The 26,967-nt window shown below is 31.8% G+C and overlaps 2 protein-coding genes across 2 annotated transcripts in view; both read left to right on the forward strand.

Moving 5' to 3' along the window:
• Positions 1-26,967, forward strand: part of LOC144561517 (receptor-like serine/threonine-protein kinase SD1-8) — a 59,832-nt gene that overhangs the window by 26,065 nt on the left and 6,800 nt on the right. The gene's annotated exons all lie outside the window — the stretch shown is intronic.
• On the forward strand, positions 11,062-13,110 carry LOC144562323 (trans-resveratrol di-O-methyltransferase-like). Its single transcript, XM_078311528.1, has 4 exons — positions 11,062-11,559; positions 11,837-12,117; positions 12,261-12,679; positions 12,998-13,110. The coding sequence occupies exons 1-3, from the start codon at positions 11,124-11,126 to the stop codon at positions 12,564-12,566; spliced, it is 1,023 nt and encodes a 340-aa protein (XP_078167654.1). The 5' UTR covers positions 11,062-11,123; the 3' UTR covers positions 12,567-12,679; positions 12,998-13,110.

Here is a 26,967-nt window from a genome sequence, read left to right on the forward strand (position 1 = left end):
CACTCAATTTCTCTCAATTTGTTCTCTTCTCTTTTCTTTTCTTCTCTTCTCGTCTCTCTCTTTTCCCTCAAGTACTGCAATTGAAATTTCAGGCCAATGAACTAGAGTCGCTGAAGGATTTCTTTCAAGTTGGTTGTTTCCCAGCAAACTCACTTAGTCTCTCTGGTTTTATTTTCGACTGCTTCTTCACTGGTACGATTTATTTCTTGCAAAGTTTATTGACTATGTTTTCTATAAATCACTGGTACAGTAATATGAATCACTGGTACGATTTATTGACTGCCATTGAAATTCTGACTGTTATGCTCCCGAACTTATGCATGCAAAAATGCCACCAGACCCTGATTTATATTACTTTACTTTTCTTAATCGTTTATTTTCGGAAATAGCAATTTCCATGTAACTGTGCATGTTAGCTTTCTAATTATAGATAAGGTACAAAATTGTTTTATTAGTGAAAAGTAGAATATAAATTAGGAAGAAAGTTTCTTAACTGTGATTCTTTTTTTTTTTTAAATTTAAACAATATTTGACAGTCATTGTAGTAGAAACTTTTAAGCAAGATGACAACTAGCAAATGATATCCATGAATTACGTTATTGAAAGTCGGTTTTGGAAACCGGCTATGAGGTCTTTGAGATCGGAATACAGATCCATTGGGCGACAAACGTTGAGAAACGATTGCGTGAGAGTATTTCAGACGGGAAGGGAGTTAGCATTGCAGGAGTTTAAAGGATTAAATTCCCGTGTATGTTTCACGAGTGACATATGTACGTCTAGCGTGCATCTGGGTTATTTGTGTCTAACGGCGCATTACATAGATAAGGATTTTAATTTTTGAAAGAAGATTATCTCCTTCAAACAAATTTCGTATCCTCATTCTGGTGCAAATGTTGCGGGTTTGATGAATATTTTAATGGAGTGGAAATTGGATTGTAAAATCTTCACGATTACACTAGACAATTGTACAGTGAACGATAATGCAATTGGAGATATAGAGAGATAATTTAGGGATATGACCATTGTTAAAAGGAAGCACATGCAGCTTTTATTTGATATTCTTATGATGACCAGTCATGGATCAAAGGAACGTACCAAGCAGGAATGGCATGATCTTATTATAGGTGCTGGTTATTCCGGTTATACATTTTATCCTACTCGGTTAGGTATTGACTGTGTTATGGAGCTGTATCCATGAATGTTATTCGAAATTTTTGGCTGTTTGGATATCGAATTAGTAAAGGCTGCATTTACATTTTATTGAATAAACGCAGTTATTGGAAACGTTTGGCTGCATTTGCAATCGGTTAGGTGTTGACTGTGTTGAAAGTTGTGAACAAATAAAAATATTAAGGGAGAGTGTTGAAATTAATATTTTTATGGTTTCTATGTTTTGTGTTTTAATTATGTTGTGGTCTTCTATGTTGAGTTATTGAGTTGTAGTTTCTAAGAGTGTCATGGGGACTAGTATCTAAGAATAGAATTAAATGAGTGGTGTGGTTAACAAGGTTCATGTTATTTAAATATAGATGTTGTCATTTGTAATGTGTGTTGAATCATTAAAATAAAAAAATTTCTGCTTCTTCCTTTTTTTCTCTTCCACTAAAATACCAAAAACAAAGGCCATAGGCCAACATTGACTGCATTGCTCCATATGCAGTTGGGCGAAAAGAATACTGTTTTTTTTTTTTTTTTTTTGTATATGCTGGTTTTAAAATAATAATGGACTTACTCTCCTAAAAGCATCTCAGAGAACGAAAATGAGTTTCTAATTTAAATAACATTTACTATTACTATCTTTGATTTATTAGTGTTGATTAACTCTGGAACTTCTCATCTTGAAGACACTGATGTAAGAATTGCACTCACATGCAGAAAAGTTTAAGTTTTCAGCATGAAAGAAGGAGGACTTCATAGATAAATATTTGTTTCTTTACATTTTACCCCATAATGATTAACAATAATTCATGCACTTTTCTGGCAATCAAAAATAAAAACTTGTAGAGGATTTTTTGTCAGAATGGTCTGGAGTTAGTACATGCTATAGGTATAAAAGAAATTTGGTTGAATCCAGCACTGAACAGAATAGTACAGCCAGCATGTGCATTGCAATTTGCAACACATGAATAAGAGATACCAAACTTGACATCTAAAAGAAAAAACATAATAAAGATCTTTTATATTCTTGAAAAGAAATGGAAAAGCGTCACGCATTATGTCAACAGATCTACCCTTTATATGAGTATTAGAACATATCTACATAGTTATATATACACTCATACTGCAGATAGGTGTATATATATTATGCTCATATCTTTGGCAACAAGCCAACAACTTCCATCATTATCAGAGTACCATGAACAGAATCAAATAACATGTCTTGTGAGTTAGATATAGTGGCCCCAGTTCTATCAACCCTGAACCACAATATCCTTTTGTCGATCGTCTCAGTAAATCCTAATATATATCCTAGCTAGGTGGAACAACTGAGGAGGAGGAAGACACACTGTCAAGGGAGGGATCACAGGAATATGTTTTGAGATATTGACTCTCCATCCCTGCTTATCATCCCTTATTATAGTGTCAGACATGCAACCACTTACCTGCCTTTAATTTGTGTGTTATAATTTTAAATTGATCAAACTGTTATTTGTATGAAATTGATCAAACTAGAGGTTTCTTACTTTTCAAATGTTAGGGAGAAAGGAAGGTACTAATTTGGCACCGTTCATCTTAGGTAATGGTAACTTGGTTTATAGGGTATATATATATATATGAGAGGAGGGATTCAATTAATTACACCATTTTTTGGTGACACCGGATTACATTATATATTTTCGAAGTCCAAACAATCGATCCAAACCGTTCAACATGATGGATTGTTAAAATGTGCTTGCAGATCAAATTTTACATTTTTTTTGAATTTTTTTTACTATTTATTAAGATAGGTACAAAAATTAATGGTCTGAATATAGCAATTTTGTTAAATACTTAATAAATAGTAAAAAAAATTTAGAAAATGTAAAATTTGATATGCAAGCACATTTTAATATATCTATTATGTTGAACGGTTTGGATCGACTATTTGAACTTTGAAAATGTATATATGGTCCTGAGAATTTTGCAGTTAGATATGTACTTCGATCAGTTAGTTTTTGTACATACTTTCTATATTTTTTAAACCTTGATTTCTATTCTTCAATGAAAATTATTAGATGAAATTAATAACTAAAATCAACTTAGGTTGGAACTTAACAAAAACATTATAGAACGAATTTAGAAGCCAAAATAAATTTAGAATACAGAAGAAATACCAGACACACCTTCAGTTAGAAGTTTGTTTGCCAAAAAATGTACGAATAATACCATGGGATTAAATGATCATCACACCCTAAAATGTTTAATAGTATCATATTTAAAAAGCTTAAAATTATAATTCTTAATTTCAAGAAATTTAATAAGCCTTTTTTAAAAAAAAAATACGGACATTTGTATTACATAATCATAATTCTTTAATTTTGAATAACTTAGTTTCATGATAAAAATAAAAAGTGATTTAGCCACTTCTATGTATATATATATATATATATATAGGATTTGGCTAATATGCTATGGGTAGCTAAGAGGCCTCCCGTGCTACGGCTCAATATTCGACTTTTCAAAATTCTAATGTTCGATCCGAACCGTTCATCTTGTTCTCCATATTAATATGTGTTTGGAGACCAAATTTTATATTTTTTGGAAATTTTTTACTATTTTTTTAGATTTATTGAATATCGCTGTTTTTTATGGTCCAGATTTGTCTGAAAAACAGCGATTTTCAATAAATCTAAAAAAATAGTAAAAAATTTCCAAAAAATGTAAAATTTGGTCTCCAAGCACATATTAATATGGAGAACAAGATGAACGGTTCGGATCGACCATTAGAATTTTGAAAAGTCGAATATTGAGCCGTAGCACGGGAGGCCTCTTAGCTACCCATAGCACCGTAGCCAAGTCCTATATATATATATATATATATATATAAAAGCAAAAAAAAAAAAAAAGGGACGTAAGATAAGAAATTTTAAGAACTTAAATTTAATATTGAATATTGCGAGGTATTAAGTTTCTAAAAAAAAATGAGAAGAGAATTATCAGGAATACTATAGCGCTTTTTTGTTTAAAATTTAGGTGTGTAAGATCAGAGTAACACATGAAAACCTAAAATTTGGAAAAGACATCATATCATGGTATTTCCAAAAAGATATATACCTATGTTAATTGTGAAATATATATATTGGGTTTGTGTTAACTTGGAGGCAGCCCATGAATTGCATATGCTTGTGCATTCTATATTCTTGTACTTTTTTGTTAAAGTTTTTCTGTACATTTTTCTACAATAACTCAAAATGTCCTGAGTTGTTCCACCTCAGACTCCTCCATTTCGACAAGCAGGTTCTGGTGTTGCAGTTGGGACAAAATAATAGTAGAATATATTGAAGGTTGCCAGTCAGATCCAGACCATCTCTAATTTATCTGAGGTCCTAGTCAGATTTCAACAATGAGCTAGATCTAGTTCAGATCATCCATAAAAAATTAACTTAAAAAATTATATCAGAAGCATGCTTTGAATACGTTGAATATAGTAAATTAGAGAGGAGCCGTGCTCTACTGCTCTGAAATGTTGCGCCTAAAGAACACAGTAATAAAATTAACGAATTAATATTTATTATTTATTTATTGCCTACATCATCAAAAAATAATATCTTTTCACCAATTTAACGTATTATAAGGCCAGCTTAATCGGTAGGTGAAGTGAGGTGATGGCAAAGTTTGAACCATGCGAATCTTTTGACCAATTATTGATCGGACTTAATGAGTCTAATCCATTAAAGGTTGATTTTATGTGGTACAAAATTATTTGTATCTACGGATACAGATGATTTGGTAATTTTGTGCCACAGAAAATCAACATCTTTATGGATCAGAATCACTGTTCACGGTCTATAATTTTTTTTCTGCACAGTTAAAAAAAATAAATAGATTGAACTCAATGAATTCAATTTTACCATATTTGATAGAAACGATGCACTGTTTCTATTTCTGTACGTCCAAATTTTATCATTTCTATGGATAAAAAATTTCCCCGAATTAGTTACTTTCAATACTTCAACTGCTTCGCCTCAATAATTTTGTTAATAAAGAAAAAAATATCGAAATAGAAATACATTTTTATGAAATCTGATTTCATAAAAAAATGAGAATTTCATTTCCGCATATCAGCTACGCCTACAATGGTGAACGGGGATGCCAGACGGAATATACATCTCCTTCCACCACTGTAGTTAGGCTTTGGTGTTGCAGTTGAGACAAAATAATAGTAGAGTATATTGAATGTTGCCAGTTAGATCCAGACCATCTCTAATTTATCTGAGGTCCTAGTTGGATTTCAACAATGAGCTAGATCTAGTTCAGATCATCCATAAAAAATTAACTTAAAAAATTCAATCAGAAGCATGCTTTGAATACGTTGAATATAGTAAATTAGAGAGGAGCCGTGCTCTACTGCTCTGAAATGTTGCACCTAAAGAACACAGTAATAAAATTAACGAATTAATATTTATTATTTATTTATTACCTACATTTTCCCAAAAAAGGGAAAATTTCCTGTGTGCCCATCTAAATTTTTGAAATAGCCAATATACCTATGAAATCACAATAATATCCAATATCCCCATAAAAAAATAATCTACTTTCTTCCATCCCCTTTTATTTATTTTTTCTTTTATTTAATCATTTATAAAGTTGAATTGACCATAATACCCTTTGAAAATTAAAGGAGACGTCCATTAAACTTTTAACAGGAAAGAAAGAGTTCTATTTTTCTTTGAGACTGTTCATCTTCCTTCAGGCGCCAAATATTGCGTCGCCTCTTTGTTATGGTGTTATTTGTTCCAACTCTCTCTTCTGGTCTTCCGTTCTGGGTTTTTTTTGGGTCTTAGCCCACATTTATATATTATAAAGGTTCGTTACACGAGGGAGTTAACCACCAAACTAAAGAAAGTTGTGCCCAAAACAATTGAGCGTAATTAGAAAACAGAATGAGAAAAAAGAAGAAAAAAAAAATAGAATTAAAACATGAAAACTAAAACAAGAACTGAAACAAATCTAAAAACCAAAACAAGCTGTAAGAGTAATTGTAATCCTCATCATGCTGGTACGTTGGTCTCATCTTCACTTCCGTACCAGTATCTATACCAGTACACTGGTACCGGTTCTCCAATTATCTGCCTGCTTGTCAGAAGTGATATTTTGAAGAATTTTATAAGATATTTGTTTTCTTTCCTTTTGCCTGATTACGTACCACATCTTCCTGAAGCTTGTAGCCTTGATTTCTCATAGAGGTGCAGATGCCACTTGATTTCTTCCATTAATTCTTCTATTTGCTTATGCTTGTCAGTAAATGATCGGGCACACCGCTCCCTCCAAATTACGAATTGCATAATCATCATTGCCGATTGTTGCTTGTGCTCGAGTTTGCCTATTTTGTCGTTATTGGTTATCTCTATTGCCTATTTTCGTCTCTAGTTCCTTGCCTCAGTGTTAGTCTCGATAGATAGTCCTCCAATTGAGATAACTTCTGTTGCGCCAAGATTGAGAGGTTTGGTCTGAACATGCGTTCCAGATTATGTTCATTGGCTGCTGCCTGTACCGATATGTCAGATTGTTGAGTGAATGAGTATAGATTAGGTAATTCAAAGCGCAATTGACCTTCTCCCCAATCATGATCCCACAACAGGGTTGTTGCTCCATTTCCTGGTTTCCATTGGGTTGAGACATTGAACACTCTTACTCGATAATAGATTACTGCCTCTTCATATTCTCTTCCTCAATCCATTGTTGTATCCGTTGCTAGCTTTTAAAAATAGAATTGAGTCATGATTGATTCTACTTTTCCATTTATTCAAATAATCATCTTAAATATGGCACAGTTATGTTATGTTTACTTGTCGTTAATGTCATTTTTAGCTCAAGAATTGCATATGCTTGTGCATTCTATATTCTTGTACTTTTTTGTTAAAGTTTTTCTGTACATTTTTCTACAATAACTCAAAATGTCCTCAGTTGTTCCACCTCAGACTCCTCCATTTCGACAAGCAGATTCTGGTGTTGCAGTTGGGATAAAATAATAGTAGAATATATTGAATGTTGCCAGTCAGATCCAGACCATCTCTAATTTATCTGAGGTCCTAGTCGGATTTCAACAATGAGCTAGATCTAGTTCAGATCATCCATAAAAAATTAACTTAAAAAATTCAATCAGAAGCATGCTTTGAATACGTTGAATATAGTAAATTAGAGAGGAGCCGTGCTCTACTGCTCTGAAATGTTGCGCCTAAAGAACACAGTAATAAAATTAACGAATTAATATTTATTATTTATTTATTGCCTACATCATCAAAAAATAATATCTTTTGAACAATTTAACGTATTATAAAGCCAACTTAATCGGTAGGTGAAGTGAGGTGATGGCAAAGTTTGAACCATGCGAATCTTTTAACTAATTATTGATCGGACTTAATGAGTCTAATCCATTAAAGGTTGATTTTATGTGGTACAAAATTATTTGTATCTACGGATACAGATGATTTGATGCCACAGAAAATCAACATCTTTATGGATCAGAATCACTGTTCACGGTCTATAATTTTTTTTCTACACAGTTAAAAAAAATCAATAAATTGAACTCAATGAATCCAATTTTACTATATTTGATAGAAACAATACACTGTTTCTATTTCTATACGTTCAAATTTTATAATTCCTATGGATAAAAAATTTCCCCGAATTAGTTACTTCCAATACTTCAACTGCTTCGCCTCAATATTTTTGTTAATAAAGAAAAAAATATCGAAATAGAAATACATTTTTATGAAGTCTGATTTCATAAAAAAAAATGAGAATTTCATTTCCGCATATCAGCTACAATGGTGAACGGGGATGTCAGACAGAAAATACGTCTCCTTCCACCACTGTAGTTGATATTGTTCACGTTCACGCTACAGTGATGGACGGATCTGTTTATTCTGTCTGCTAGATCGAAACAAAATGTCCATCCTTTCTATAAATCGATACTTTTTTGGAATGTCTATACTTTTTCAGAAAAAAAAAATCACTTTTTCTATTAATAAAATAATCGGTTCGCCCTGTGCACTAGAAGACTCAATATCTATTTGAATCTGCTAATGAAGCTGAGCATTTTAAAGAGGTCCTTGTCTTCATCTTCTTCTTTTTTCTTCCTTTTGTAATATAAAATTGTGCTAAAAGTCGCCATATGGGATGCCACAATTGCAGAAAAGCCCTTCTTGATTAAAAGTTTGAACTGATTTCTTATTATATTAATTAAGGAAGTTGTGCCCTTGGATTCTTGATGCACAGCAAGCGTTTTTTTTATTAAACGAAGCTTTCAAAGACTTGCAGACTTTAATATATTGGAGGAGAAATTTTTATCGCAAAGAAAGAGTAAGTGGATGTTTAAATGGAGCAGTAATAATGGACATATTATATGTCAAGCAATGGATGTTTGTATTCATACAAGTCAGTTTGCATTTGTCTTACCTATTTTTCTTTGCATTTTAGAGAAGAGAAAAGCAAGAGCCTCCATTGTCAGGATTTCTTCAGAAACAAGAGAACCATCAACTATTAGCTAGTAGATGTATGTGTATTTCCGTATGATCTTTATGATGTATTTTGTGAAATCAAGGATACTTCTCTCGAGAATATGACAAAATATTAGTTTCTCAACCTACTTGTACCTGCACCTACTTGTACCTGCATTGGTTAGTGATATTTGGTATGTTTGATATCTATTACGTTTGATATTTGGTATCTATTATGTTTGATATTTGTGAAATCGATCGCTGTACTTGTATGTTTGATATTTGATGTAATGTTGTATGTTTTCTACAAAATATCATGGAGAAATGTAAATAACAAAATAAATAAAAAAAATGCTGACAGACGTATCAGAGACCGGTAAAACCAGTCTCTAATACCTTTACATGACGTCAGCGAAAACCAATAGCGACCCAAAAAAAATGGTCTCTGATAAGTTATCAGCGACCGAGATGACGTCATTCAGCGACCAGTTACGTCATCGGGCGAGCATTAGCGACAATGGCTTCAGTGATCGGAGTATCAGCGACCGTTTTTGACCATCAGAGACCGGATTGAGTATCAGCGACCGGCGCCGTGACTATCAGAGACCGGTTTCACCGGTCTCTGATAGTTGGTTCTGTTGTAGTGATCCATTGATTTTCAGCTTCCAGTAAACTAAATATACTATTTTTTTTTAAATCTTAACAGACAAAATCATGAACAGAACTCGAAATCTCAACCTTTAATTTTTTTTTTTTTGCAGTCAATGGATACTGTACGGTACGGGTTCGATGGAAGCATTTTCATAATTATACCTATTCAAATTAATTTTATTAATATGCTATTCATATTTATTAAAAATTAATCTTATTTTATTCTTCTCTTACCCATTAATATTATCGAATAATGAAACGGTAACATGTGCATAACAAATAATACTAATATAGTAAGAGGGATCCAATTATACATTTTTGGGTGACACTGCGTTATACTCTCTATTAACAAAGTTTTCAAAGTTCAAATAGTCGATTCAAACTATTCAACATAATTGATATATTAAAAAGTGCTTGCAGATCAAATTTTACATTTTTTTTTAATTTTTTTACTATTTATTAAGTATTTAACAAAATCGCTATATTCAGACCATTGAATTTTTATATCCATCATAAATAGTAAAAAAATTCAAAAAAAAAAGTAAAATTTGATCGGCAAGCACATTTTAATATATCCATCATGTTGAACGGTTTGGATCGATTGTTTGGACTTTAAAAATGTATGGTTTAATCCGGTTTCACCAAAAAAAAATGTAATTGGATCCCTCCTCATATAATAATTAGTTTTATTATATTTTACAAATTAAACATAAAAAACATATTAATTTCACACATATATTATTGCATTTTTAATAAAAAAAATAAATGTACAATTAATTTCAACTAAATTGTTTTTTTTTATAAAAGAAGAAACTTCAAAAACACGAATACATATATTTAGGTGGGTAATGGATTGGAAATTGAATTGAATATATATTTAGATTTTATAATTACTCTATAGAGTAACGGGTAAGAAATAGTCATTACTCATACTCTTATCTATTTAGTTAACAGAAACAAAATTTATCTATATTCATATCCAATAAACTAATTAAAAAAAAATCTATCCATATCTGTTTTATCAATTATGATAAGAATCAAATAAACAACTAAAAAAAGTACCATGGACACCCCTAGTTCGCCCCCACTTCCATCTAAGGCCCACCCACATAACCACTTTCCAAATGGCTCTCAAATTGTTGTTGACTTCAAACAACACCTTCTCTGTCTCCTTTCTAAAATCATCAGCACTTTTCAGACTCGTTTTAAGGGTGTCAATTCTATTTCTTAGTTTAGATTAATTCTCACCTGCTTTTTTATAAATTCAAAGAAAGATAGAGGGTATTTTAGTCATTAATTATTTGAAGTAGCAAAATTAAAAATTAACTAAGTTTAGAGTGGCATTAGGATAATTTCTAATTTCGGAGTGACATTTTTCAAATTTTAAGATTTTGGAATGGCAAATAGCCAATTTTCCCTATAATTAATTAGAAAACATAATCCATATATAATAATTTTGTGTTGTGCTTCCGTAGTTATTTCTCGCAAGAATTTTTATGTAAAATCTTGTATTTCTCCTTTATTTTTTATGTGTGCTGTATTGCTTGTTGTGGTTACTTCTCAAGTACATTTCATATTTCTTTAGTAAAGTGTGCATTGTATGTATCCACCACGCATTCGATAACTTAAACTTAGTCTTTGACTTTTCTGCCTTCCGCCTTTATCCCCTGCAACATATAGCTGTAATTGTTTTTTGCCGGATACTAGCTAATTAATAATTATTATAATACGAGTATTAATGAAATACTAGAAGACCTCTCTATAAATTGATCACCGATATCTTCTCTTTATGAACCGACTATTAGTGCCACATACATTTCTCATATAATAATGGATCTCACTAATGTTCTAAACCAAAGCCTAACTTATATCAGTAGTTTCGCTCTAAGGTGTGCCGTTGACCTAGACATCGCTGGCCGCATACAAGCATATGGCCGTCCCATGCCATTAAACGAACTCGCTCGTTCCATTCCGATCTCACCCGAGAAGGACGTGATGCTTGGCCGCCTCATGGCACTTCTTGTTCATAAAGAAGTCTTTGCACAAGATGAAACTGGTTATGTGCTCACGTCCTTCTCCAAGCTCATTCTAACTGAGAACTCCAATATGGGTACCTTTGTGCGTTTTAGTACAGAGCTAGCGCTCACTAAACATTTGTGTGTTTTGAGCGAATGGTTCAAGAACGGTGATGATGGAAGCACCGTCTTCATCATGGATAATGATGGGAAGAAGTTTTTTGACATTGCAAGGGAAAAACCTAACATTGGTAACTAAAAATTAGAAAGAACAACCTATTACTCTCCCTCTTTTCTTTTTAAAAAATCATCAAAGAATTTATAATTTATTATCGTGTTGTATTTCTCTTCTTGTGATTTTAATTCATCAAGTAATTTTGATCAGATGAAGAGTACAATACCGATCATAGTAATTACATGTATTTTTATACAATTAACAATGATGAAACATCTATATTGAAAACAAAATTTGTCGATGGATTTAGTGTCTAACATATTTACATCACGATTTTAAATTTTTGAAACCAGGTTACTTGTTCAACGAGGCAATGGCCAGCCACAGTAAGCAGAAGATGGGAGACTTAGTTACAAGCTATCCACATATATTTGATGGCTTAAATAGTCTGGTGGATGTAGGAGGCGGCACTGGAACTGCAGCAAAAATCATAGCAGATGCCTTTCCATCGTTGAAATGCACAGTGTTTGACCTTCCTCATGTCGTTGAGAAAGCTTTGGAATCGGACTCAATCAATGTGGTTGCAGGAGATATGTTTGAAAAGATACCTTCAGCCGATGCAATTCTTCTTAATGTAATAACTTCTCTGTCTCAAAACATCCCTCGAGTGTTTCTTTTACTGACCTGATACATTTACTTCCTGTAATTACTAATTAGTGTGAAAAGGTTTAATTTGTACAACAACTAAATTCTGTTTATTTGCATAATGTATGTCAGAATGTTCTTCATGATTGGCTTGGCGAGGATTGTGTTCGAATACTGAAACGATGCAAAGAAGCAATTGAACCCAAGAAAGATGGTAGCAAGGTTATCGTTGTGGATATTATTCAAGACTTCGAAAATAATAATCCAAAAGCAACTGAGACAGGTCTTTTATTTGATATTCTTATGATGACCAGTCATGGATCAAAGGAACGTACCAAGCAGGAATGGCATGATCTTATTATAGGTGCTGGTTATTCCGGTTATACATTTTATCCTACTCGGTTAGGTATTGACTGTGTTATGGAGCTGTATCCATGAATGTTATTCGAAATTTTTGGCTGTTTGGATATCGAATTAGTAAAGGCTGCATTTACATTTTATTGAATAAACGCAGTTATTGGAAACGTTTGGCTGCATTTGCAATCGGTTAGGTGTTGACTGTGTTGAAAGTTGTGAACAAATAAAAATATTAAGGGAGAGTGTTGAAATTAATATTTTTATGGTTTCTATGTTTTGTGTTTTAATTATGTTGTGGTCTTCTATGTTGAGTTATTGAGTTGTAGTTTCTAAGAGTGTCATGGGGACTAGTATCTAAGAATAGAATTAAATGAGTGGTGTGGTTAACAAGATTCATGTTATTTAAATATAGATGTTGTCATTTGTAATGTGTGTTGAATCATTAAAATAAAAAAATTTCTGCTTCTTCCTTTTTTTCTCTTCCACTAAAATACCAAAAACAAAGGCCATAGGCCAACATTGACTGCATTGCTCCATATGCAGTTGGGCGAAAAGAATACTGTTTTTTTTTTTTTTTTTTTGTATATGCTGGTTTTAAAATAATAATGGACTTACTCTCCTAAAAGCATCTCAGAGAACGAAAATGAGTTTCTAATTTAAATAACATTTACTATTACTATCTTTGATTTATTAGTGTTGATTAACTCTGGAACTTCTCATCTTGAAGACACTGATGTAAGAATTGCACTCACATGCAGAAAAGTTTAAGTTTTCAGCATGAAAGAAGGAGGACTTCATAGATAAATATTTGTTTCTTTACATTTTACCCCATAATGATTAACAATAATTCATGCACTTTTCTGGCAATCAAAAATAAAAACTTGTAGAGGATTTTTTGTCAGAATGGTCTGGAGTTAGTACATGCTATAGGTATAAAAGAAATTTGGTTGAATCCAGCACTGAACAGAATAGTACAGCCAGCATGTGCATTGCAATTTGCAACACATGAATAAGAGATACCAAACTTGACATCTAAAAGAAAAAACATAATAAAGATCTTTTATATTCTTGAAAAGAAATGGAAAAGCGTCACGCATTATGTCAACAGATCTACCCTTTATATGAGTATTAGAACATATCTACATAGTTATATATACACTCATACTGCAGATAGGTGTATATATATTATGCTCATATCTTTGGCAACAAGCCAACAACTTCCATCATTATCAGAGTACCATGAACAGAATCAAATAACATGTCTTGTGAGTTAGATATAGTGGCCCCAGTTCTATCAACCCTGAACCACAATATCCTTTTGTCGATCGTCTCAGTAAATCCTAATATATATCCTAGCTAGGTGGAACAACTGAGGAGGAGGAAGACACACTGTCAAGGGAGGGCTCACAGGAATATGTTTTGAGATATTGACTCTCCATCCCTGCTTATCATCCCTTATTATAGTGTCAGACATGCAACCACTTACCTGCCTTTAATTTGTGTGTTATAATTTTAAATTGATCAAACTGTTATTTGTATGAAATTGATCAAACTAGAGGTTTCTTACTTTTCAAATGTTAGGGAGAAAGGAAGGTACTAATTTGGCACCGTTCATCTTAGGTAATGGTAACTTGGTTTATAGGGTGTATATATATATATATATATATGAGAGGAGGGATTCAATTACACCTTTTTTTGGTGACATCGGATTACACCCTATATTTTCGAAGTCCAAACAATCGATTCAAACCGTTCAACATGATAGATTGTTAAAATGTGCTTGCAGATCAAATTTTACATTTTTTTTAATTTTTTTTACTATTTATTAAGATAGTACAAAAATTCAATAGTCTGAATATAGCAATTTTGTTAAAAACTTAATAAATAGTAAAAAAAATTAAAAAAATGTAAAATTTAATCTGCAAGCACATTTTAATATATCCATTATGTTAAACAGTTTAGATCGACTATTTGAACTTTGAAAATGTATATATATATGGTCCTGAGAATTTTGCGGTTAGATATGTACTTCGATCAGTTAGTTTTTGTACATACTTTCTATATTTTTTAAACCTTGATTTCAATTCTTCAATGAAAATTATTAGATGAAATTAATAACTAAAATCAATTTAGGTTGGAACTTAACAAAAACATTATAGAACGAATTTAGAAGCCAAAATAAATTTAGAATACAGAAGAAATACCAGACACCTTCAGTTAGAAGTTTGTTTGCCAAAAAATGTACGAATAATACCATGGGATTAAATGATCATCACACCCTAAAATGTTTAATAGTATCATATTTAAAAAGCTTAAAATTATAATTCTTAATTTCAAGAAATTTAATAAGCCTTTTTTTTCAAAAATACGGACATTTGTATTACATAATCATAATTCTTTAATTTTGAATAACTTAGTTTCATGATAAAAATAAAAAGTGATTTAGCCACTTCTATGTATATATATATATATATATATATAAAAGCAAAAAAAAAAAAAAAAAAAGGGACGTAAGATAAGAAATTTTAAGAACTTAAATTTAATATTGAATATTGCGAGGTATTAAGTTTCTAAAAAAAATGAGAAGAGAATTATCAAGAATACTATAGCGCTTTTTTGTTTAAAATTTAGGTGTGTAAGATCAGAGTAGGGCTGCAAACGAACCGAACCGAATCGAATTGGGCTTAGTTCGAATTCGAATTCGAAATTATTTCGAATCAAACCCAATTCGAAATTGAAATAGATTTCAAACCTAAAAGGTCAATTCGAATTCGATTCGTTATAATTCGAACTAGTTCGATTTGATTCGAAATTAATTCGAAATTGAAAGCTTAAAGGGAAAGAGAAAGCATAAATTGAAAGCTTAAAGCTTAAAGGGAAATAAATCTGCTGCGATTTCACGATAGAAGAGCGATTTCATGAAAATAAGAAAATAAGATAGAGGGAGATGGCTTCGAATTGGGTTCTTTTACAGTGGGGAAGAGTTATTTCTGAGAAGAAAGCTAGTGGGTAGCTAGTTGATTGTCTGTGGGCTGCTATATGTTTTTCTGTCTGTGACGAGTTTTGTAATGCTGTGATGTAATCCTTTTTTCTATTATAATATAACACCTGACAGCAGCTGTCAGTTCCTTCAAAAAAAGAAAAAGAAAATAAGAGCTGTCAGTTCCTAACACGAAGGGCCACGCGTAATGAAAACTATTATTCTATTCATCTCCTTTTCACATCTATTTTTCACATGTAAACGAATCCGCATGTAAACGAATTGGGCCTAGTTTGAACGAATCGAACTGGGCCAGATTCGCGAACCACACGAATCGAATTGGACCTGGTTCGAATTCGAAATTGAATTAATTTCGAATCGAACTGGTTTGAATTAATTTCGAACCGAATTACTTTCGAATCGAATTTTTTTCGAACTTTTTCCAATCGAACTCGAATCGAATCACGAATCTCGAATTTTTTGTGCACCCCTAGATCAGAGTAACACATGAAAGCCTAAAATTTGGAAAAGACATCATATCATGGTATTTCCAAAAAGATATATACCTATGTTAATTGTGAAATATATTGGGCTTGTGTTAACTTGGAGGCAGCCCTTGAAGGCCCGATCCTAATCATACTTGCACATCGAACCTCTATTCTGATTTTTGAACTTGGGACGAAGAAACCCACCTCTGTTTATAAATTGAGAATGATTCAAATGCCTTCATTTTTTGTGCCTCCATCATGCTTTCATTTTTTAAAACATTAATAACTCAAAATTTTAAAGTTAAAATAAAACCGTTAAATGTGATCTATGTTATTTTCTCTATGTGCTCATAAAAAATTATAACATTTCAATTTTATTTTTATATGAATCAATAAGTTCAAAAATCAACGTCTATAAATGATCCATATTAGTAAGTTTTTAACAGGCTCTTGATGACAATCCAAATAAAATTGAAATGTCATAATTTTTTACACGTGCATAGATAAAATGATGTAGATCATATCCAACGGTTTTATTTTGACTTTTAAGTTTTAAATTTTGAATTATTAAAGTTTTAAAAAATAAAGACATAGTGAAGGCACAAAAAATAGAGGCATTTTAACCCTCCTCAAAATATAATCCTAGGCCCATGAATGATCAAATTAAAATGCCTAAAGCTAATTGTGAACTTGTGATAGAGGTCGTCTTTTTGCTGAGACCCGCTTGCTGGTGCATTCTATATTCTTGTACTTTTTTGTTAAAGTTTTTATATACATTTTTCTACAATAACTCAAAATGTCCTCAGTTGTTCCACCTCAGACTCCTCCATTTCGACAAGCAGGTTCTGCTGTTGCAGTTGAGACAAAATAATTGTAGAATATATTGAATGTTGCCAGTCAGATCCAGACCATCTCTAATTTATCTGAGGTCCTAGTCGGATTTCAACAATGAACTAGATCTAGTTCAGATCATCCATCAAAAATTAACTTAAAAAATTCTATCAGAAGCATGCTTTGAATACGTTGAATATAGTAAATTAGAGAGGAGCCGTGCTCTGAAATGTTGCGTTTAAAGAACACAGTAATAAAATTAACGAATTAATATTTATTATTTATTTATTAAGAATCAGCCTTTGGTCTAGTGGTTAAGGCACATGATCTCTATGTGAGAGGTTATGGGTTCGAAATTCAAATGGGAGGAATCATTTGTTGTAATAACAAGGGTATTAAATAATTGGGTGGCTTGATCTCCAACCTTTACTCAAAATATTTATTATTTATTTATTGCCTACATTAGGATTGCACAAAAAATTCGTAGTTCGTGATTCGATTAGAAAAAGTTCATAAAAAATTTGATTCGAAATAGTTCGAAATTAATTCAATCTAAATTCAAACTGGACCTGGTTCGTTCAAAATATGTTCGCGAACTATTCTAATTCGAATCTCACACTAACGTGAACCGTTTATTTCCACCGATAACTAATGTTCGCTGATGACTTAAAAGTTAAAACATAAAGCCACCCAGCCATAGTCATAACTCGTAAGTCGTAATCCTCGCTCTCAGTTCTAAAATCTTAGATGACTTTCACCTCTCGCTTTCGGCGATTACGATTACTCTTCTTTGTCGTAAAAAAAGTTAGTAAAAAATTCGAAATTGAGTTCGTAAAAAATTCAATTCGAAATTAATTCAAACCAAAGTTAATTCGAAATTAATTCAAACCAAGCTCAGACTAGAATAAGTTCAATTCGGTTCGATTCGATTCATTTGTAGCCCTAGCCTACATCATCAAAAAATAATATCTTTTGACCAATTTAACGTATTATAAGACCAGCTTAATCAGTAGGTGAGGTGAGGTGATGTCGTGATGACAAAGTTTGAACCATGCGAATCTTTTTCTCCATTCCGGACTAGGGAAATTTTTTATCTATAGAAATTATAAAATTGGGACAACAAAAATAGAAAGAGTATCTAGTTTTTATCAAATAAAGTAAAATTAGACTCAATGAGTCCGATCTATTGACTTTGTTTTTTTAAAACTACACAGAAAATTTGTGAAAAAAAATAAAAAAATTATGGATCAGACTTATTCACAGATACAGAAGGTTTGGTGCCGCATAAAATAAATTAGAGAAGTTATAGATGGTGAATAGTGATTCTGATCCATAAAGGGATTGATTTTTTGCGACACAAAATCCTTTGTATATTTAGAAAATCAATGGTTGGAAAGGATTTTGTGACGTAGAAAATCAATCTCTTTATGGATCGAAATCACTATTCATGATCTATAATTTTTTTTTCTCTTTACAAAAATAAATAAAAATCAATGAATTGAACTCAATAAATCCAATCTTACTATATTTGATAGAAACAATGCACTATTTCTATTTCTGTACGTCCGAATTTTATAATTTTTATGGATAATTTTTTTTCCCGAATTAGTTGCTTTCAAAAATTCAACCGCTTCGTCCCAATTATTTTTATTAATAAAGAAAAAAAATATCGAAATAGAAATACATTTTTATGAAATCTGATTTCATAAAAAAGAATGAGAATTTCATTTCCGCATATTAGCTACAATGGTGAACGGGGATGCCAGACGGAATATACATCTCCTTCCACCATTGTACTTGATATTGTTCACGTTCAGATCCAAAATTAATATATCAGGTCGCTACAGTGATGGACAAAGATTTTTATTTTGTCTACTAGACGAGAACAAAATTTTCGCCCTTACTATAAATCGGTATCTTTTTGGCATGTACTTCTTTTTAACAAAAAATTCACTTTTACTATTCATAAAATAATCGGTTCGCCCTGTGCACTAGAAGACTCAATATCTATTTGATCCATTGATTTTCAACTTCCAGTAAACTAAGTATACTTTTGTTTTTTAAAATCTTAACAAAAACTGCAACGGAACTCGAAAATCTCAACCTTTAGTCATGGCACAAATCTTAAAGCAGGTGCCTGAGGTGCAAGCTGAAAATCAGAACCGTTCTTTTAGCATGGCACAAATCTTAAAGCAGACCCCTACAGTCACAGTTGCTACCAAATTAACTTTGATTTGAATAGAATTAATCTAGACCGTTCATACTTTTAAATTGCACCTCAGGTAACTGGGCGGATACGCACTCAACAAGGGGAATGAACTCTGCTCATTTTCTTGAGAAAAGGAGGACCCTCCTATTCTCCAATCCGAATCATTCAAAATAAATCAAATGGCTTCAAGTACATCTGATTTGTTTTAGTATATTATATTGATATAAAAAAAAATCTAATTAAAGTTGTTTAATCAATTTTGAACGGTTTGAATCGGAGAATAGAAGGATCTTCCTTTTCTTATGAAAAAAAAGCAGATTGGCTTCCTCAACAAGGTGGTAGGTCGCTTTCTACTTTTGACTAAGAGGATGTGTTCATATCTTTAAATTGCACCTCAGGTACCTGGGCGGATACGCACTCAACAAGGTGGTAGCCTGGTAAATCGCTTTCTACTTTTGACTAAGAAGATGTGAATGGACTAAATACAGAAGTTAAAATCAATGAACTGGTGAACTGGACTTGGAAGTAAATTAGGTGGTCTTCGTGAGAAGTTTATTAAATCAATGGGAACGACTAACAGTATCTCATATTAGTTCCCTAAACGTTCCCCGCACTAAAGGACAAACAACTTTCGACAGGGGACCACTAACTGACTCCAACATCTGATATGGGGGTATTTATCCTCTGAGTTAATAGTCAAAACATATAGTATTCATACCTACGAATGTATAGTATTCATACTTATTATCAGAACTATTCGTCATATGTAAACACAAGCTGGAGGGGACCAGTAACAACCAGGGGGACCGTTGACGTCTTGTGACAGCCTGGATTGGGAACCGCAACCGGCTGAAAGCGACATTTGTCAAAATTGGGACCACTACAGCGAATTTATATATTATTCATATCTAACTAAAGAAGTATTCATATCTAAATAAACGAAGTATTCATACATGTTTGAAATAATTTGTACAATTCAAAATTCAAAGTTAGACCTTTTTTCTTGAACACCTCTTCTAAGAAATATTCATATATAATAACATGAATGCATATCTAACAAATGAAGTATTCATATCTAACTAATGAAGTATTCATACATGTTTGAAATAATTTATACAATTCAAAGTCAGACCCTTCTTCTTGAACACCTCTTCTAAGAAATATTCATATCTAATAACATGAATGCATATCTAACAAACGAAGTATTTATACATGTTTGAAATAATTTATACAATTCAACATTCAAAAGTCAGATTCATCTCTCTCACTCCACCTCTTCCAAAAAGTATTCATATCTAACATGAAGTATGCATATCTAACAAATAAAGTATTCATATCTAACTAATGAAGTATTTATAACTAATTAATGTAAATATGAAGTAGTCATATCTAACAACATGAACTATGCATATCTAACTGATAAGATATTCATATCTAACTAATGAAGTATCCATATGTTGCACTCTTGACAACCTTCGCTGGGCTTAGCATGAAGCCCCTCCAAGGGTGCACCATACTCTCCCCGCCAGATCTCGACGGTGCACCACGCTCTCCTCGCCGGATCTCGACGGTGCACCACGCTCTCCTCGCCGGATCTCGACGGTGCACCACGCTCCCCTCGCCGGATCTCGATCGCCATCACAACCGTCGGCGTGGGTAGCTGGTGGTGAGCAGTAGAGGAGAAGAACAGGGTGGGTTTTGAGTTATGTTGAATTTTTTTTTTCTTTCTAAAAGAAGATTGAAGAGGGTGGGTTTTGACCACGTGGAGGAACAAAAAAGAAAGATTGTTAGAGAGACAGATAGATGACATATTCAAGGGAGACAACATCTTTACTCTAAATCAATTTGTTCACCCTAGGGTTATCAATGGATGATGTACGGATCATTTTCATATTCATATCTATTAAATTAACTTTATTTATATATTATTCATATATATTAAAAGTTGATGTTATTTATTATTATTATTTTTTTACCCGTTAATATTATCGAGTAACAAAACGGTAACGGGTGAATAATAAATAATACTAATATAAGAATTAGTTTTATTACATTTTACAAATTAAACATCAAAAACTTTACACATATGTAATTACATTTCTAATAAAAAAATAAAAATAAATGTGCAATTAATTCCAACTAAATTGTTTTTATAAAAAAAAAATTAAGAAACACGAATATATATTTAGGTGGGTAATGGGTTGGAAATTGAATTGAATATATATTTAGATTTTATAATTACTCTATAAAATAATAGTACGAAATAGTCATTACCCATATTTTTATCTATTTAGTTAACAAATTTTTTTTATCTATATCCATATCTAATAAACTAATGAAAAAAAAAAAAATTTGCCCATATCCATTTTATCCAATACAATAAGACCCCTAGACAGCTAGACTAGTTCACCCATTGACACCCCTATCCATACCTAATTTTTTTGTAATGGTATTTTTCATACCATTGACACCCCTAGACTAGTTCACCCCCACTTCAATCTAAGACCCACCCATGCACATAACCACTTTCCCAATGGCTTGACCACTTGCACCAGTCAATAAATTTTCTCGCTATAATGGACTCATATAGAAGAAATGAATTGGTCAAAGATGTCATTTTCTTGGACTATATTTAGCCACTCGCATTCAGCATAGCACAAAATAGTTGTAATCTAATCAGAAAGTCCCCCGAAATTTTTATTTTTGCCATTTCAAAAAAAAAAAAAACACAATAACCAATTTCCTACCGAATTCCAATTTTATCAAAATTGCAGCTTGAAATTGCGACTCTATTCATTTCCTGTCTAGCCATTACGTACGTCAGATGACAGTTGAAATGTATGTCTAAGGGTAGAGTTGAAACAAATTGTCGTTTCGTACCGTGTCGTGATTTTGGTCTCGTGTCGTACTATGACTAAGTTAATGTTTTACTTGTCGTGCAGTGCCGTGATTAAAATATCAATGAGTGATCACAGCACTCAAATGATCACGCTACGTGAGTCACACTTTGCTCAAACATGTCGTGATTAAACGTGATTCGCATAACTCACATGACTATTTAATCATAATTTAGAATTCACCATTTGTTCAAGATCTAACTGTTATAATTACACGTGACTTGCGTGACCACGTGCCGTGCCGTGACTAGATATTTCGTGTACAACAGTACAAGTCAATCAGAACCTAACGTTTTACTTTGTTCTCATCTGCATGTTCAACATTTTCTAAGAAATAAATACTATCTCTTTCTTGAATTTCGTGTTAATCAAGGTGGGCCCTACTTAAATATATAAAACAGTTCAAGATCAATTGAAATAATAATTACTTCGGAGAAAAACAAGTCCACCATTTGTCTCCAATTTTAACTTGAGCAAATACTGTAAAATTATTTCTACATGCTGTATAATTATACAATATATCACATAAAATATATCAGTTAATCACAAAACATCCAGCAACTATTTGAAGTGGTCCCATGATAGTTAAAAACAAGTTGCAACTTGCACTACAGGACAAAAAAATTGTACTTTCGGATATTGCAGTTTTAGGAAGTTATTGGCAGTTAATGTTAGTTAGCAGTTATTTTGATAAAAAAAAGTGATACAAAGACAAAATTAAATTTTTCGATTAATTATTTTTTATTATTTTTTCTCGATTTAATGAACACACAAATAAATCATCAAAATATTGAATACTGTAAAATTGACTACTTTACCTATAAAAATAAAATGTATAAACTATAAAATTACAGACATGCAAAATTCACAGATGAAAACGATAAAATATAATTTTAAAGAATATCAATTTTCAATATGGTAAAAATTTCAAGTTAAACTGTAAAAACAACACGTAAAAACTATAAATTTTTAACAATGTAAAATTAGCAGATGAAAATGATTAAATAAAATTAAAAAAATATCAATTTTCAGTACTGTAAAATTGTCAACTTAAACTGTGAAAACAAAACGTAAAAACTATAAAATTTCAATAATGTAAAATAAGCAGATGAAAACGATAAAACAAAATATAAAAAATACAAAATTTCAATACTATAAAATTGTCAACTTAAACTATAAGAACAAAACATACAACCTACAAAAACCAGTACTGTAAAATTACTATATCTAAACTATAAATCAATTGCATGTATACAACATCCAGAACATTTAAAAGAAAAAATCACAAAATAAAAACAACAATAGCTCAATACTGTAAAATGACACATCTTAACTACAAATATAATAATTCCAAACTGTAATACACAATTGCTCAACAAAACACATCAGTTCAACAGCATCTGTTCAATACATCCATAATATTCATCACACAATACCAAACATATGTATATCATTCAACATCCAAAATAGCATCAAACAAACTATGAAAAAATAAAACTTCTACATTAACAACCTCCTATAAACATTGTTGGGATGAGTAAGAAGCCTCATCTCAAAACCACATGTTCTTTCGAGATATCATCCTGCATACAAATAAAATAAACAATGTAACAAATTGAATTTATTACATGTAGGTACTGTAAAACTGTGAACTATATCCTATAAAACACTATATATATCATCTAAAACAGTGAACTATATCATGTAAAATTGTGAACTATATAATGTAAACCTGTAAACATCAATAATAATAGATACTACAAAATAATGCATATATCATGTAAAAACGTGAACTATATCTCGTAAAAATACTCTACATATTTTACCAGATCTGAAGTGGTATATGTTAATTGACTACTTCAGAGACGACAAAATCCCATCGTGTTCTTCTTTCGAAGGTGAAATCGAATGCTGTAAAATAAAATATAGAATCATGTAATTTCGTACATCAGACAATTCAAAACAACGACATAAAGAAAACGAACTATGCATTTCAAATCAGACCATCAGATAATGCGAGATTCGTTATTGAACAATAAATGATACAATTAAAATTCAAATCAATGTTCATATAATACATACACACCTGAGACTACATCAATTCAAATGAAACTTCAATAGAAGTAAGGAAATCATGATTATCAATTCAAATCAATACAAGGACTGTAAAATCACAAGATGTATATTGTAAAACTACTAAGTGAATACTGTAAAATAACCTGATTATGCTCCAGATCGCCTCGCTCTTATCTCTCTTCTCCAGATCACCTTGCTCTCATCTCTCTCCACCAGATCGCTTCTCCAGATCGCCTCTCTTAGATCGTCTCTCTCTATTGGAATCTAAGAGAGATGCCGGAGAAGTCCGTCGGAGAGAAAAAAGTGCCAACGAGTAGTGGCGCCGGTGAGCGGTGAGTAGTGGTGTTGCCATTGAAAAATGAACTGTAGGAGAAGAGGCCGTTCGGATTTGCACGATCAAGAACCCTTCAAAAAGGAGAGGTCGTCGGAGGGAAGGAGTTGAGGAGAGGAGAATCTTTTGTGAAGAGAGAAAGAGAGATTGGAAAGAGAGAAAGAAGTTTTGCTTCTGTTAAGAGAGAGAGAGAGCGAAAAGAGAGATTAGCGTCCCTTTTATAAAAGGAAGGTTGGATATAGTTGGCAGTTCGTTATATTAGCGTTGTGGACAGATGGTGGACAAAACAGTGTGGACGAAAACCTTTTCTCAAATAAAATTGTCGTAGTTTTAACCGTCATTTTTATTAATACCCTAAATTTTTTTTAATGAAAATACTCTCGATTTTTTTTTTAAATTGCCCCAACCGCCCCCTGTAGGGGCGGTCCACTCTAAAGACCTGACCACCCTCTATAGAGGCAGTCCACTCCTTTTTTTTTTTTAGAGAGATCTTAATATTTTTATTTAAATAATTTTGTGGAGTTTTAGTTTTCTTGTTTATGGTGTAGGCTAAAAAATAAGACATTTGATATGTTTATGAGTAATGTCATAACTCTTTATAACTTTGACTTGATTTGTCAGTTTGATATCACAAATCTAAAGATAACACTAATTAAGGACTTGACCTTGATTCTTAATAATTTATTTTATTCAAACATACACAAGGAAATATTGTTACATTGCCTCAATGATGCAACTTTTTTTTTTAGAGAATAATTGGAGAGCGAGAGAAAGAATAATTGGATTATTTGAATATTGTCAACATATACCATTTGCTTGAATAATCAAACGCACCCAATAAATAGTAAATATATTTTAAAATAATTATATGAGTAATTCTTGAATAATCTCTTAGGTTTTTGAAAAAACTAACACCGGTCGTTGTATATCCACCGTTGATAGAAAACTTAAACTGAATTTTTGAGGCACTAAACGGTGTTTTCTTGCAATTCTGATTCCGTCGATGCCCGGGATTCCTCCCTTTATGGTTCAAAATTCGGATTCCGTCGATATAGGGGGTGGTCCACTCGTTTTTTTTTTCTTTTTTTAGAGATTTTAATATTTTTATTTAAATAATTCTGATTCCGTCGATGCCAGGGACAAAATTCGGATCTATCTCGTCCCCCCTTTCCGAATTATGGTCATACGCATAAATCTGACTTTTCTAACCAAAGTTATGGTTGTTTAAAGTTTTTTTTTTTTTAAAACGATGCTTCCGTGCAAAAACACTGATAACGCACCGATGCTTTATGTCCAGTTTAACGACTGCAGAAGTGCATCGATGTTTCATTGCTAAAACATTAATGACACACCCATGCTCTCTAAACGGTCATAACTTTATTATTGTCAAAACATCGATGACGTCAAAACAAAGATGACACACCCATGCTCTCTAAACAACCATATCTTTAAAGTACATTTACTAATTATTGTGAGTGTTTGTTTATTTTTTTAATGGATTACGGTTTCATTTATTATTCAAAGATCATTGAAATTATCTATGATTGTTCAATATATGTTCTTTACACGGTAATTTTTTTTTTCAAAATTCAAAACCGTCTCCTCTTAGATTTCACAATCTTGTTCTAAACTTTTTTGTTGATGTTTTTCATGAATTATGGTTATATTTATGATTCAAAAATCATCGAAAGCATCTTGTTTGGAATAAAAAAGAATAATGGTTATATTTATGTAGTTGAAGGTAATTGAGGCAATATAACCATATTTGCTTGTGTATATTTTAATAAAATAAATTATTAAGAATCAATGTCAAATCCTTAATTAAAGTTATCTTTAGACTTGTGATATCAAACTGACAAATCAAGTCAAAGTTATAAACAGTTACGATATCACTCATAAATATATTAAATGTCTTATTTTTTAGTATACACCCTAAATAAGAAAACTAAAACTCCACAGAATTATTTAAATTAAAATATTAAGTAACTAAAAAAAAAAAAGGAGTGGACCGCCCCTTATGGGGACGCTCTATGGGGGCGGTTGGGGCAATTTAAAAAAAAAAAAATCGAGGGTATTTTCATTAAAAACTTTTTTTTAGGGTATTACTACAAATGACGGCAGTTTTAAAATGCGTTCCAATAAAGGGATCACAGTTGATCCTGATATTTATGGAATTCTCAGAAATGCTTTGGCTAAATCCAAGTGTTTTAAATGCTTTGACTAATTTCTGTCTGTGATTTGCATTAAAAATCGGTTTTGTAATTTTTTAGATACTTCTTCTTTAGCAAACTGTTTAGCTGGTTATGCTTTCTTTTGTTAGTTCCAGAGCTATGTAGAAAGCCTCACGATTGCTTTAACTTTCTGATATATCCTTGTTTTGGATGACTGGTACCATTTGTGTACCATTGGTATAACCGTTATACCCACTTTTGTCAAAAAAAAAAAAAAAAAAAAAAAAAAAGGATTTTTTTTTTTTAAAGATAGTAAAAATAAAAATTTCGGAGGAAGTCCCTATCAAAATCAGAAACCAATTCCAGAAAGGTTCTATTCGGTCAACTGTCTAACGTGTAGAATGGAGCTAGGGCCTGTAAAGATGATTTATCCCTTATTTAGTGAAAAGAAAAAAAAATTAACAACCAACAAGATAGCAAGAAAAAAAAATCATAACTC

The sequence above is a fragment of the Carex rostrata genome, chromosome 11 (genome assembly GCF_964058835.1).
Source record: "Carex rostrata chromosome 11, lpCarRost1.2, whole genome shotgun sequence".
NCBI lineage: Eukaryota > Viridiplantae > Streptophyta > Magnoliopsida > Poales > Cyperaceae > Carex > Carex rostrata.